The sequence below is a fragment of the Hyperoodon ampullatus genome, assembly GCF_949752795.1.
Source record: "Hyperoodon ampullatus genome assembly, chromosome: X".
Lineage (NCBI taxonomy): Eukaryota > Metazoa > Chordata > Mammalia > Artiodactyla > Ziphiidae > Hyperoodon > Hyperoodon ampullatus.
Window position 1 is genome coordinate 113,561,159 of NC_136913.1, and position 14,065 is coordinate 113,575,223.

At 37.6% G+C, this 14,065-nt stretch overlaps 1 protein-coding gene across 1 annotated transcript in view; it reads left to right on the plus strand.

The window, feature by feature from the left end:
* Positions 1-8,783: 8,783 nt before the first annotated feature.
* Positions 8,784-14,065, plus strand: part of LOC307069800 (uncharacterized protein) — a gene marked incomplete at its 3' end in the record, with an annotated part of 70,138 nt that continues 64,856 nt past the window's right edge. The window contains 1 exon segment of the mRNA XM_079728115.1: positions 8,784-9,773. Within this exon segment, the coding sequence (XP_079584241.1) occupies positions 8,839-9,773 (935 nt within the window). The 5' untranslated portion in view covers positions 8,784-8,838.

A 14,065-nucleotide genomic window follows, 5' to 3' on the forward strand; every position in this document is an offset into this window, starting at 1 on the left:
GAGAGAGAGAGAGAGGGCACCCTCTGATGTCTCTTTTTATCAGACATCTAATACTAATCCCATCATGAGGTGCCCACACTCATAACCTCATCTAAACCTAATTACCTCCAAAAGGTCCCATCTCCAAATGGCATCACACTGGGGGTTAGGGCTTCAACATATGGATTTGGGTGGGGGGACACAATTCAGTCCATAGCAGTAATGAAACCGATAGAGAAAGGGGGCAAAGTGTAAGGCAGGCCTGCCAGATGATACAGTTGAATGAAAGAGTCTACAATTACATCCCTCGCAAGATTTATCTATTGGTGGAGCTCACTAAAGCACTCCTACGTTTCCAATTATCCAACTCCCAGAACTCCCCCTCTCCATCCTACTACCCTTCCAAACCATCATGTGGTAAATACAAAGATTGTTATATTCTAAAGTTATCTGATGGGATCAACTTACATAGCCAGGAAAGGAATTCCTTCGTGTTTAATAGATCATAAATCTAATATGCATATTAGGAAAATAATATGTTCAAAGTCACACTGAAAATAAGATTTCAAGCCGGATTTGGGACCAGAGCTCTTGTGTCCCAGCAAAAGGCTTTTCCCTCTGAAGATACGGCTATTGTCCAAAGGGACCCATGCCTCAGGTTGGTTCTGAAAGAATGCCATAGAGATTTAAGGGCTGCTAAAACCTTGGGTCACTGTGACCCTTACTCTGTACTTCGTTGTTGAATTCTGTCTTTCACTTCATCTAAGTAACTGAAAATCAGGAAGATCCTCCTTCTCTACCAACCTTGAATCTCATTAGGGAAGAAGTACACTGTGTACTTGTTCCCTTGGCACTTCGGGTGGCAAATTTCATCCTTTCCCAGGCCAATTAGAAGCTTGCAAGTATCTTGTTCCCTCGCCAGCTGTCTTCAAGGACAGTGTGCTCCCTAAGACCCGCATGACAACAAATATTACTTAACACAGACCAATAATTCCATACCACAGTTGAAAATATCAAGATTACTACTGAGATTGAAGCATTGACTAGAAAAGAGTCTCAATGATCTCCTGATTATGAAGCAATTATGGGTATAGGAACTGTCACCTCCCCTAAACTTATGTTCTCCAGGACATCTTTTATGATAAAACCCACCTAACTCTGACTACTCAATTCCTCTACTTTGCATTCTATTGTTTGCCTTTGTTCAGTTGTTGCTTTAAAAGACTACTTTGGGATGCAGAGCTGTCATCGTACAAGTATGTGTTCTCCCTAACCAACTTGTGTGTTCTGTATAGCTGCTTCTGAGTATGGTCTTCATCACCTGTGCTTTATCTGTTCTAAATTTCTCTTTCCTGCATTTCTTTTCACTGACAAAATAATCTAATGTTATGGGGAAGCATAAAAGCTAAGGATTGGCAAAATATGGCTCATGCACCAAAAAAGCAAGCTGAATAGCAAAATGTGACACCATCTGCTATGATCCTCTGTGATAATAGGAACTAAATGGTTTAAATTTGATGCCCAAATATCTCCCTACTAATCTCCCTTCAATAGTCCTGCTAGGTCCCAATGTCTCCTTATGTAGCTGCCAACAAGACCTTCATAAATTGATAATTGGATGGAACAGGGATGCTGTAGGTAATCTAACACTTGCTCTCTCAGCTTTCTCACTCCTCTCAGTATTTTTTGTTTTATTATTATTTTTTTGCTGTAAAGGATGTTTGTGGAGGGGAAAGAGAAACAGGTAAGAAGGGGAGTCAATCATAGATGCTTGGGCCCCCTCCCCCAACTGGATGAGAGAGGAGAGGGGAGACCTGTGGGATGCTTCTCTCACTTCATTTTCTCTTCTCTAATCCTGAAGAACAGCTTTAATACTGCCTCTTTCTCCCATTAGTGAAACAATGAATTAATGGATAATCTGTTTGTCCACCCTGAAGAGATTGCCATTAAAGGTAGAAACAGAGACTGGCTCCAATTTAGTTGACAAGCTGATAACAGTTCCCAGTGTTTTTCAAAAACTTTTATTAATCAGATTACTTAAAGCTATGTTTAATCTTTTTCTCTCCCTTCTGCTGCTTACCTTTACTACCACCTCCAGATGACCTCTCTTCCCTAACACCTCTTCTATAATAAGTCCACTACCCCCACACATAGCATAGGTGAACCGATCAGGCAGACTGTAATTTTATTGTCACAAACTCTTTCTAAGCTAGAAATTGAAAAACTTCATGAATTATACATCAAAACACATACACCAAACCAACTGTGTTAGATGAAAAGAAATTGTACTATTTCTAATACCCACCTTCTAATCATCGATGATCACATTTCCACCACAACTTTCATAAATGTACCCAATTAGAAATCATAGAATTGTCAAGTGTCAGAGTGGGAAGGGAGTATAGAGATAATTTAGTCTAACCCTCTCATTTACAGAGGATAAAACTAATACCCAGAGAAAGGGCTTTCCAAAGGTCACTCAGGTAGTTGAGAATATAAGTTCAACTAAAACCATGGCCATGTTTATGACCCTCTGTGTCAAAACAAACATATATTCAACTAAGAATTTAAGGGTATTTGGATCCATCCTCCAAACGAGGAAGCATCAATCTTTTCAAAGCAAAAATGACCCCATTCATCATATCTGAACATCCCTGCTCTTTTCTGTACTGCTTTGCTGCTATTGTCAATTCCCAGGACTCTTTCCTTCCTTGGCCTCTGAACAGCCCCCACGAATGAGCAATTCCTAAACGCATTTGCTATGACGTTTGCAAAGGCAGCCACTCAGAGAAAAGGTCAGTGTCACTGTTCTCTGTTTCCAAATATGTCCCTTTAAAGAATCAGACATTACAATACTGAATACCAATTGCCTAAAGACTTAGAAATCTCCTCTAGGAAAGTTCAAGGCTCCTGAAAAAAATGAAAAATCCAGTGAAGTTTGTGAAGTGATTTACCAAGTTGAAAAAGGAACACAAAAGGGGAATGAAGAGACACCATTTTTCTACTGGCCTGGGGAATTGCGCTGATGGGTTCACAAGAGAGTGACATGACTCCTCATCCCTCTGTCTTTATACTCAGCCATTTCTCTAGTGAGTTGGAAAGTCAGGCAAGCCCCACACATGCTCTCTGGTCACTAGAAATAGGGGGTCAGGTTTCTAGGGAGCCTCCAAACATAGAAGTAGAGCCACAAAGGAAAGAAGTAATTATTTATAGCTATTTTGCTTTGTACTTCTGATGTTAGTTCTTACCTGGTACCTGTCAGTCAGCTCTGATCTCTGAATTTCCCACGACAGAAAATGATGTTTACTATTTCTCTTAGATGTTTCCAAGCATCCTTAATCATATGGTATACACAAAAACCTTCACAATCATACCCAACCTATTACTTTCTAGTCTCACCTTCTACCACTTTCTCCTGTGCTACAGCCCACACTGGACAACTCTAAGTTACTGCACGCATCTTGTATTTTGAGGACTCACACATTTTTCCCCTCTATATCTTTACAAATTGTGTTTCAAATTGCTAGAATGCCTCCATCCCATCCTCCATTTCATTACATAAAACATATTTTTAAGCTATTTTCTCTTTAAAGTCTTCCATGATCCCTACCCCTACCTCAAATTAATTGTTCTATAAATAATGTCTATTCTTCTATTAATTCAATCATTCACAAATTGTTGAGTATGAACAATTTGTCAGGCACTTTGCTAAGCACTGGTAATATAACAGTAGGTAGACATATTCCCTATCCTTATAGAATTTATAGGATAATAGGAAAAATAAGTATTTGCAGTACTTTTCATAGGAGATGTATACATGGCTATGGGATGTCACTGCAAGGATTTGACATAGTCTTGAGAGGTCAGAAAAGGTATACCTTCAGAAGGAGCATTTAAATTGAGAACTGAAATAAAAACATGAGTTAGCCAAATATAAAGACTATTCCCTTCCAGAAAGAGAATATAAACATATGAAAAAAACAATAAGGTAAGAAGGAATTTGGTATTTTCAAGAAACTGAAAGAAGGGGAAAGTGGCACAATGTGAGAATTCAGAAGAAGGCCAGGCATTGTAGGCTACATTATTAATTCTGGAACATAAACTAAGAGGATTAGGAAGTCACTGAAAATTATCAGCGTGGGGACTATTTGGAGAAAACAAAAGTAGATGTAGAGACATGGTGATGGCTTAGAATAGGGTGATGGAGAGAAGCAGATACATTTGAGAGATATTTAAGATGGGGAATCTACAGGACTTAAATAATGGGATCTTAAGAAATAAAGATGGAAGGTATCAAAAATGACAAAAATTGATAATGCTATATTTTATTGAGGTAAGGAATAATAGAGGAGGGCCAAAATTAATTTCAGCAGTGTTGTGGGTAGACAATGAATATGGTTTTGAAAATACTGAATTTGAGGTGCTTATGAGATACAAAATTGAATATAACAAACAGTCAGGTGTGTGGTTCTGGGGTTCAGAAGAGAGAGCTAATTAAAGATAAGAAACAGAATCATCAGCATAAAGGTGGTAACTGAAGTCATGAAAGTGGATACTTTTATTTTAGGGATAGAGTAGAGTGAGCAAATAAAAACTTTGTGATATCACAACAAACATTTAAAGGTTATATTGAAGAGCCATGAAAGGACATGGAGAAAGAGTGGTCAAAGAGATAGAAGGAATACCAGGGGATTGCAGGTTCTCAACATCCAACAAAAGAGGGTACATCAAGAAAGAGGACCTACTGTATAGCTCAGGGAACTATACTCAATATTTTGTACTAACCTACAAGGGGAAATAATCTGAAAAATTATATATATATATATATATATATATATATATATATATATATATATACACACACATATATGCCTGAATCACTGTGCTGTACACCTGAAACTAACACAACATTGTAAATCAACTATACTTCAATTAGAAAAAAAAATATATATATATATATAAAGAAAGAGGACCATCATCTGAGGTGAGTGTTGTTGAGTTGCCAAGAAGTGTGGATTTAGCAACATGGGTGTCATTGTGACCTTATCAAGATCTATTTCAGTAGAGTTGTGTGAGGCAGAAGACAGATTGGAGTGGGTTGAGGTGAAGAAATGGAGACAGAAATGTAGACAATTCAAGAAATTTGTGTTTAATGGTAAGAGTGAGATTGTTTAGTAACTGAGGAGGCTAAGGGATCCTGGGGGCCTTGCTTGTCTCTTTGTTTGAACATAAGAAAGACTATAACATGTTTTAAAGCCAAAAGAAAAATCCAGTAGAGAAGGGCTGATTGAAGATATAAGAAATAAGTTAACTGATAGCATAAGTCTTCTGGGAAAGCAAAAGGGGAAGGAATCCAGAATATAGGTGAAGGGATTGGCCCTTAATAAAAGGAAGGATAGCCTTCCATAGTAACATTAAGAAAGAAGAGGGTAGTGAAATGTCCATAATCTCTCGGTTTGGAGGCAGAGTTGAACAGGAAGTGAGGTCCTTTGCTGGGATTCAGGGTAGGGAGAAAGATAGGAGTGAAGTTTCAGAAGATAATTTTTAGTCAAGTTCTCAGAATGCTTTTTTTTCTAGAGCTCCCCCATGATTAATAAGGGATATTTTAATGCAGTGATTAAGAAAATGGGATCAAGAGTGAGAGTTTCTGGTAAGAACCTTGGCTCTACCATCAAGTAGTTGTATGACCTTGGGCAAATCATTTAACTTTTTTATTTTCAGTTTCCTCATCTGTGAAAAGGGGATGATATTTTTACCCACCTCATACTTTTATTGTGAAAATAAATCAACTGAGTTAATATACATGAAGGGCTGAGAATAGTGCCTGACAAGTAATCAGCACTCCGCAGTGTTGCTTTCATTATTAAAGCTCACCAAATATCACCTGAGTCAGTATGTTATCAGGTTACGAGGAGATACAAAAGATAATTATTAGGTAGAAAGGAAGGTGAAGTTCTTCAAAAGTTGATATTTTAGTTTTCTAACTAGAGTAAAAATACAACAGGGACATAAGGCTTACTTTCTATTCATATATGTGTATATATATATATATATATATATATATATATATATATATATATATATATATATATATAAATCCCAAGAAATCAGTGAGTATCAATATATCCCAGTAGAGAGGACTTCATCCATAGAGGATGGAATTGAGAGTGGTTTCTAGTGAGTAGCCTAGAGAATTGTGTCCTGAGCCCTAGGGTGATCTTTTTCTAATTCCAGCAGCAGGGACAACACCACAAGTTGAGGTTTTCAGTTTTATTTCAGCCCTCTCCTCTGTCTTTTTCTGTATTTAGAAAGAGAAAAGGTTCACATCTGTGGCTGGGAAAATCACCATTTTTTGAGTGGAGGAAGTGGAACTGTTTTTTTCTGGAAAAGCTTTGGAAATAGCCACAAAACGTCTAGGTAAGTTCTAAAGGAGGGGGATCCCCAACCCAAATACACAAATGTTTGTTCCCCAAGTCCACTACAAGAGTATTGTGCCTTGATTCAAATCACAAATTAGTGACTTGAAAATACAAGGGTTGAAAACCTGAAGATACTTATGTGTCTGGTTGTAAAAGATGGTGCCACCTAGGAGATAGTAGATGAGAACATGCAGTTAAATGGAACTGACTGATATGGTGTTTGAAGGTGAAATCAGAAACGTGGACTGTCAAATTTTGCTAATACAGTCTGCATTAGTGAAAAGCCTATATTACATGTACATAATAATATGCCACTTTATTATTTTCAGTACATTCTGTACATATGAAATGGCTAAATGTTGCCTAGCAGAGGTCCCACCAGAACTGATCCTGCCTGATTTATAATCAGCACATTTATTTGTTAGTATGCAAATAAGAACTGCTATAGTACTTGAGGAAAATTGTGTTGTTAAGTAAGTGCAACATTTCTCCTGCAATTTTGCTCCAACTGTTAATTAGTTCTGCTAACCTCTTTTTGCAGATTGTATGAAGTTAAACAGCAAACCAGCAGAAGTATGTGAATTTATACAATGGCAATCCAGTTGTGTTACACTGGGAAGGTTGTAAGAAGACATACAGATTTTTTAAAAGAATTTTTTATAGGTTTTATTTATTTATTTATTGTTATTTATCTATCTACCTATCTATTTATTTATTTATTTATGGCTGCGTTGCGTCTTCGTTGCTGTGCGCGGGCTTTCTCTAGTTGTGGCTAGCGGGGACTACTTTTCGTTGTGGTTCGCGGGCTTCTCATTGTGATGGCTTCTCCTGCCATGGAGCACCGGCTCTGGGAGCATGGGCTTCAGTAGTTGTAGCACGCGGGCTCAGTAGTTGTGGCGCATGGGCTTAGTTGCCCCTCGGCATGTGGGATCTTCCCGGACCAGGGCTCGAACCCGTGTCCCCTGCATTGGCAGGTGGATTCTTAACCACTGCACCACCAGGGAAGCCCAAGACATACAGATTTTTCAGTAAGTAGCAAGTGTGTAAAATGGATTTCACAGCAGCATAGATAAGGTACAAGCTGGAATAATCAAAGACAAAGCTTCCCATTTGTTAGCCCATTTGCTCTCATTTGGGCTTACACAGATATGGCAAAAACGCTTTGGCATCAAGATTCAAAGTCAAGCTCCACCACCTGCTAGCTTTGTGACGTTGGCTGAGCAAGCTCTTATGTGCCTAGAACATAGGTGATGGTCTTCACAAACATGAAGCTGTAAGCAATATAGTAGCAATGGAGCACAGTTGTTAAGTAAGAGGGTTCTGAAGTCAGACTAACTGAGCTCAGAATCCTCACTCCACTACACTAGCTATGCATCACTTTTATCAAATTATTTAACGTCTTTAATTCTTGATTTATTCATCTGTAAATGGAACATATTCTTAGTAGACCTACTCAGCTCACAGAGTTGTGGTGAATATTTAATAAAATAATCAATGTAAAGCACTTAGCACTTGCATGCAACTGCAACATAGTAAGCCCTCAATAAACACTCGCTGTTAAAAGTGTTATCCCAAAACTTTCTTCATTGTGGCTTATGCCCAATCAGCTCCAATATAAATAGCCTTGTTAAGGACACTTACCTTTGCATTGCTTAATTCAGTGGACACCCCTGCATGACTTCAGCAGCATTTATGGCAAATAACTAATTTTTCCTTGTTGAGAAGTAAAAACTGGGAAGTTTTCAGAAAGATATGAGGAAGAGCTAATTACTTAAAGGATAAAATTTTGGATCAGGTGCTGGAAGTAGAGTGTGGCATCTCTCTCTCTGGAACACTAAAACATGATCAGCTAAACCATTGCATGCATATTGAATATTTAACTGCCCAAATACAGAGGCTCAGCTAGATGTTCTCTGAAGGTTTCTTTTTGCCTTTAAAGTCTGTGATTTTTCCAAATTAGTGAATGATATCAGCTACTATTTGTGCAGCAATAGCTAAAATACAGATATGGGTATTTTACATATGTCCTTGCAATCCTCACAAAAATCCTATAAAGTGGGTATTCTCCACGTTTTAAAATTGGTGAAATAAGCTTAGAAAAGCACAGATAACAGTCATGAAGATACTGAGTGGTAAATTCAAAATACTTCTTTTTTAATTTATTCACTCATTCTTGTATAAATACAACCAATATTTATGAACACCTACTATGTGCTGGGCACTGTCTTTAACACTGGTGTATAGCACTGAACATAGTAGATAAAATCAACGCCCTTGTGGAGCTTGTATTTTGGTAAGCAGAAAATAAGACACAAAACTATCTGGTTCCAAGGCTTGATTCACTTCTATAATATGGTACAATGTCCTCTGACTGGATTTTGTGTCATGTTACCATTTTACGGTGAAGTCGAATTTTTCCTGTTTTAGACACAGCAAAATCATGCACCAAGGAAACCAAACTATCTCCGAATTTTTCCTCCTGGGACTCTCAGTGGTGTCTGAACAGCAGCAACACATCTTTACGCTGTTTCTGTGCATGTATCTGGTTACGATAGTGGGAAACTTACTTATCATCCTGGCTATTATCAATGATGCTCACCTCCATAGCCCCATGTACTTCTTCCTTGCCAATCTATCCTTCACTGACATCTGCTTCACAACCACTACCATCCCAAAAGTGTTGGCAGACATCCAAAGCCAGAGCCTAATCATCTCTTTTGCAGGGTGCCTTACACAAATGTACTTTTTTATGTTGCTGGTGGACCTGGACAATTTCCTCTTGGCAGCCATGGCATATGACCTGAATATTGCCATCTGTCACGCATTACACTATGCTGCATTACTGAGTCCCAAGGGTTGTATCCTGCTGGTAGTGACTCCATGGGTTGTCTCTAATCTTGTTTCAGTACTGCATCTCAGTCTGCTGGGCCTCTTGAATTTCTGTGATCAGAGAGAAATCCCACACTTCTTCTGTGACCTGGAAACCATGTTAAGGCTTGCTTGTTTAGACACCCAGATCAATGATTTGACAATCCTAGTCATTGGGGGATCAGTTATCTTCATCCCATTCACCTTCATTTTTGTCTCCTATTCCCTTATTGGTTGCACTGTACTTAGGATTCCTTCAGCCAAGAGGAAGTGGAAAACATTCTCCACTTGTGGCTCCCATTTCTTAGCTGTGGCCCTCTTCTATGGATCCATTGTTGGGGTCTACTTTCCTCCATCTTCTGCCTACTCAGCAGAAAGGGATAAGGTGGTGGCCATCATGTATACAGTTGTAACTCCCATGATGAAGCCTTTCAGCTATAGTCTAAGGAACAAGGACATGAAAGGAGCACTGAGACTACTCATCAGGGAAATCTATTTCTGGAGATGGTGATCCCTGCCGTAAGAAATACCTGTATCAACTTCTTAGACTTAGATGAGCACACAGAGGATCTAAAGCCTCAGGCTACTGTGCCACCATGGTAGTTTCTTCCCCATCCATTTCCTGCCCCCAATACAGGTCCCAGACTCTAGATCGGACTCATCTCTCCATAAAAAATAATACCAAAATAAAACAAAAAAATGCTCCTTTACTCCACAGTCCTTCACAATTTACAAACAGAGTTTTACCTGAATAAGCTTATGGCTGTGTAGTCAGTAATTACTAATTGGTCTCTAATTTTTGGTTGGTGTCTCCTTTCCCCCTCTACCAAACCCTACATGCTAGATCATTGATAGGAAGGAAGGGAGGAAAAGAGGAAGGAAGGAAGAAAACATTGATGACAATAGTTCAAAATATCTTACAGATAATACCATTTCGAACTTCACAACTTCCAAACAATGACTTGATTCACACTAATATTTTGGGGTGAATACTGTATCATTCTCATGTACGAGGCAAGAAAAAAGATGCACTAATAGAAGATAAACAAACTAAGGCAAAAACAATCATGTCATTTGTCATGCTCTGAGCCCTACAGAGGATCCACAGCAAAGCTTAAGTTCTTCAGCATCTAAGGTCCTCTACCACCTACAGTCACCTACATTTCCAGAAGTAAGAATCATCATTCTCTACCTGCTCAACATCTTTTGAACACCCTACATCCCAGGTACACTGGACACTTTGTCATTCTTTGGGCAGCGTATGGATTTGCATGACTCTTGTCTTTGTACATGTTACATCCTCTCCTTGGAATATCTGTTCCATTCTCTCTTCCTATAGACATTTGACACTTTTTAAAGGCTCCATCTCAGGTCTTACATTCTCTATGAATTATTTCATAATTCTTCCACCTTTCCAGGTAAAATTATTCCCTTCTCTCCTCTAGGATCCTGTAGCACTTTATTTTGCTATTGTATCACTTATCACAATTAATTATAAGGATATTTGTCGGTGTTATTCAAGATGATCTGAACTCTTTACAGTGTACAGGAACTATGTTTTATTAGTTTCTGTAGCTGTAGCCTAGTATAATGCCTGAAACAGGGTAGGTATTCAGTAAACCAAATTGAATAAAACAATTGTAATCTCTCAAAACAGAAAATTTATTTTTAGTTTATCTTCTGCTGACTTGTTGAGTAATACTAGATGACTCAATTAATCTCTCTGAGCTTAGTTTCCCATTGATACAATTCATGAAACAGTATACTAACTTTTGCCTCCTAGCTACCCCCATTGATGATATAGAACATGTTAGAGGTTAAAACTTTCTGAGACAGAAGGCTGTTAAAGTGCCACACTGGGTAGGTGCCAGGAGTCCAAAATAAATCAAGAGAAACATAAAGAAAATCAGGTGTTCAACATACACAAGAATATGAGGATTTGAGGTGTGGTTATGAAACTTAAGACATGATACCTGGGCTCTTTTATTCTGTATCTGTGTAATATCCTAACCTTTGATCACGGAGGAAACTTCAGGCTTTTCATGCATCTGATACTGCTAAAACATATCCCAGTTATACTGTCTGGTTGAATGAACCTAGCACTTTGTTCTGCCTTCAGGGTTGGGTTGGTGGCTTTGCTGTGACACCACAATAGTCCAGTCAGTGCACTCAAAGTGTAGTTTGCCGACCTACACTAATCACAAAACTATTTGTTACTGGTTAGCAGAGGGATTGAGGTGAGATAAGTTTAGAAACTGAGACAAACGTTTAGAAATATAGAGCAATTTCACATTGCTATGAAGTTTTTGTTTTATTTTACAAAAGTATCAGTTTACAAAAATTTGGAAATTAAAAAGTCTAGAAGCACTAGATGCTTCTCTGTCTTCTCCTCCTCCTTCTACTTCTTTTTCTTCTTCTCCTTCTTATACTCCCCTTCCTCCTTTCCCTCCCCAATTTCTCCTTCTCCTTCATCATGTTCAACATAAAATCTTAAGCAGGACTCTGTATGATGAATACCTTTTAAACCAATACCATCAGGGACTGATATTGGATATTTAATTTAAAGCATCAATTAAAGCATTTCTAAAGTATACAAACAACTCATACAGCTTAATACAAAAAAGAAACAAACAACTCAATCAAAAAATGGGCAGAAGACCTATATAGACATTTCTCCAGAGAAGACATACAGATGGCCAACAGGCACATGAAAAGATGCTCAACATCACTAATTATTAGAGAAATGCAAATCAAACCTACAACGAGTTACCACCTCACACCAATCAGAATGGCTGTCATTAAAAAATCTACAAATAATAAAAGCTGGAGAGGATGTGGAGAAAAGGGAACCCTCCTACACTGTGGGTGGGAATGTAAGCTGGTGCAGCCACTATGGAGAACAGTATGGAGGTTCCTTAAAAAAGTAAAAATAGAACTACCATATGTTCCTACAATTCTACTCCTGGGCATATATGTGGAAAAAATGAAAACTCTACTTTGAAAAGATACATGCACCCCAATGTTCATAACAGCACTATTTACAATAGCTAATACATGGATGCAACCTAAATGTCCATCAACAGATGAATGGATAAAGAGGATATAGTGTATATATATCAATGGAATACTACTCAGCCATAAAAAAGGATGAAATAATGCCATTTGCAGCAATATGAATGTACCTAGAGATTATCATACTAAGTGAAGTGAGTCAGACAGAGAAAGACAAATATCATGTGATATCACTTATATGTGGAATCTAAACTATGACACAAATGAACTTATCTACAAAACAGAAACAGACTCGCAGACGTAGAGAACAGACTAGTGGTTAGCAAAGGGGAAAGGGGGGGAACTCAGTTGGGAATATGAGATTAACAGAGACACATATCTATATTTAAAATAGACAAACAACAAGAACCTACTGTATAGCACAGGGAACTATATTCAATACCTTGCAATAACTTATAATGGAAAAGAATCTGAAAAAGAATATATATATGTGAAACAATCACTGTGCTGTACACCTGAAACATTGAAAATCAACTACACTTCAATTAAATAAATAATTTAAATTTTTAAAATTAAAAATACATCAATTAAAGCAAAGAGTCATTAAGCACACACAGCCCCTTAACACTTCATTTTTCAGAATACTCTATTTTGGCTTATTCCATGCAAAGATATATTCCTTAACTAATCTTTTGATGTAGGGGACAAGACCCTTTCTTTGATTATGGATTGACTGATTGTGTTCTGAATAATCACTGTTGAATGAACTTCACATTTTAAAAAAATATCATATATTGTTTTATTCTTGATAATAAAACTGGGCCTACTCATGTTATAAAATTTAGAAAATACAGTAAACTATATAAAAGATAAAATTTTAAAAATCACCACAATCCCACTTTCCACAGATAGCCATTGTGATATTTTGGTGTATTTTTTTCTATGAAAATATATGAGATATATAAAGAATATATATAAGGATATACATGTAATATAGAAGTTAAACTAGAAATGTAACAGGTGAGGCCTTAGATGTACTTTTGGCATAGATGTATTCCTTTTGATATCAGTGTTGCTAAGCCCTATGCCTTCAAGTCTTTGCACCCCTGTTTAGTTTTGCAACATGCCCTCACCCCACCCCCAGCACTTCCAGCTTCCCTATCCTGCTCTACTTTTGTTTTCTTCAACACTTGCCACCTTTAATCTATTAAAAACTTTTCTTATTTATTATGTTTATTGCTTTCTGTGTGTCTTTTCCTCACCCCTTCAGTGTAAGCTCCAAGAAGGCAGGATCTTGTCAGTTTTGTTCAATGATGTATCTCAAATGCCTAAAGCAATGGCAAGCGCAAAGTAGGTGCTAAATAACTCATTGTGAAAGAATGACTTAAGATTATATGAGTCTTGGGGGGGAGTAGTCAAGATTGCAGAAGACGAGGACGTGAAATTCACCTCACCTCACAAGTATATCAAGAATACATCTACATGCAAAGGAAACCATAAACAAGACCAAAAGACAACCCTCAGAATGGGAGAAAATATTTGCAAATGAAGCAACTGACAAAGGATTAATCTCCAAAATTTATAAGCAGCTCATGCAGCTCAATAGCAAAAAAACAAACAACCCAATCCAAAAATGGGCAGAAGACCTAAAAAGACATTTCTCCAATGAAGATATACAGATTGCCAACAAACACATGAAAGAATGCTCAACATTAATCATTAGAGAAATGCAAATCAAAACTACAATGAGATATCATCTCACACCAGTCAGAATGGCCATCATCAAA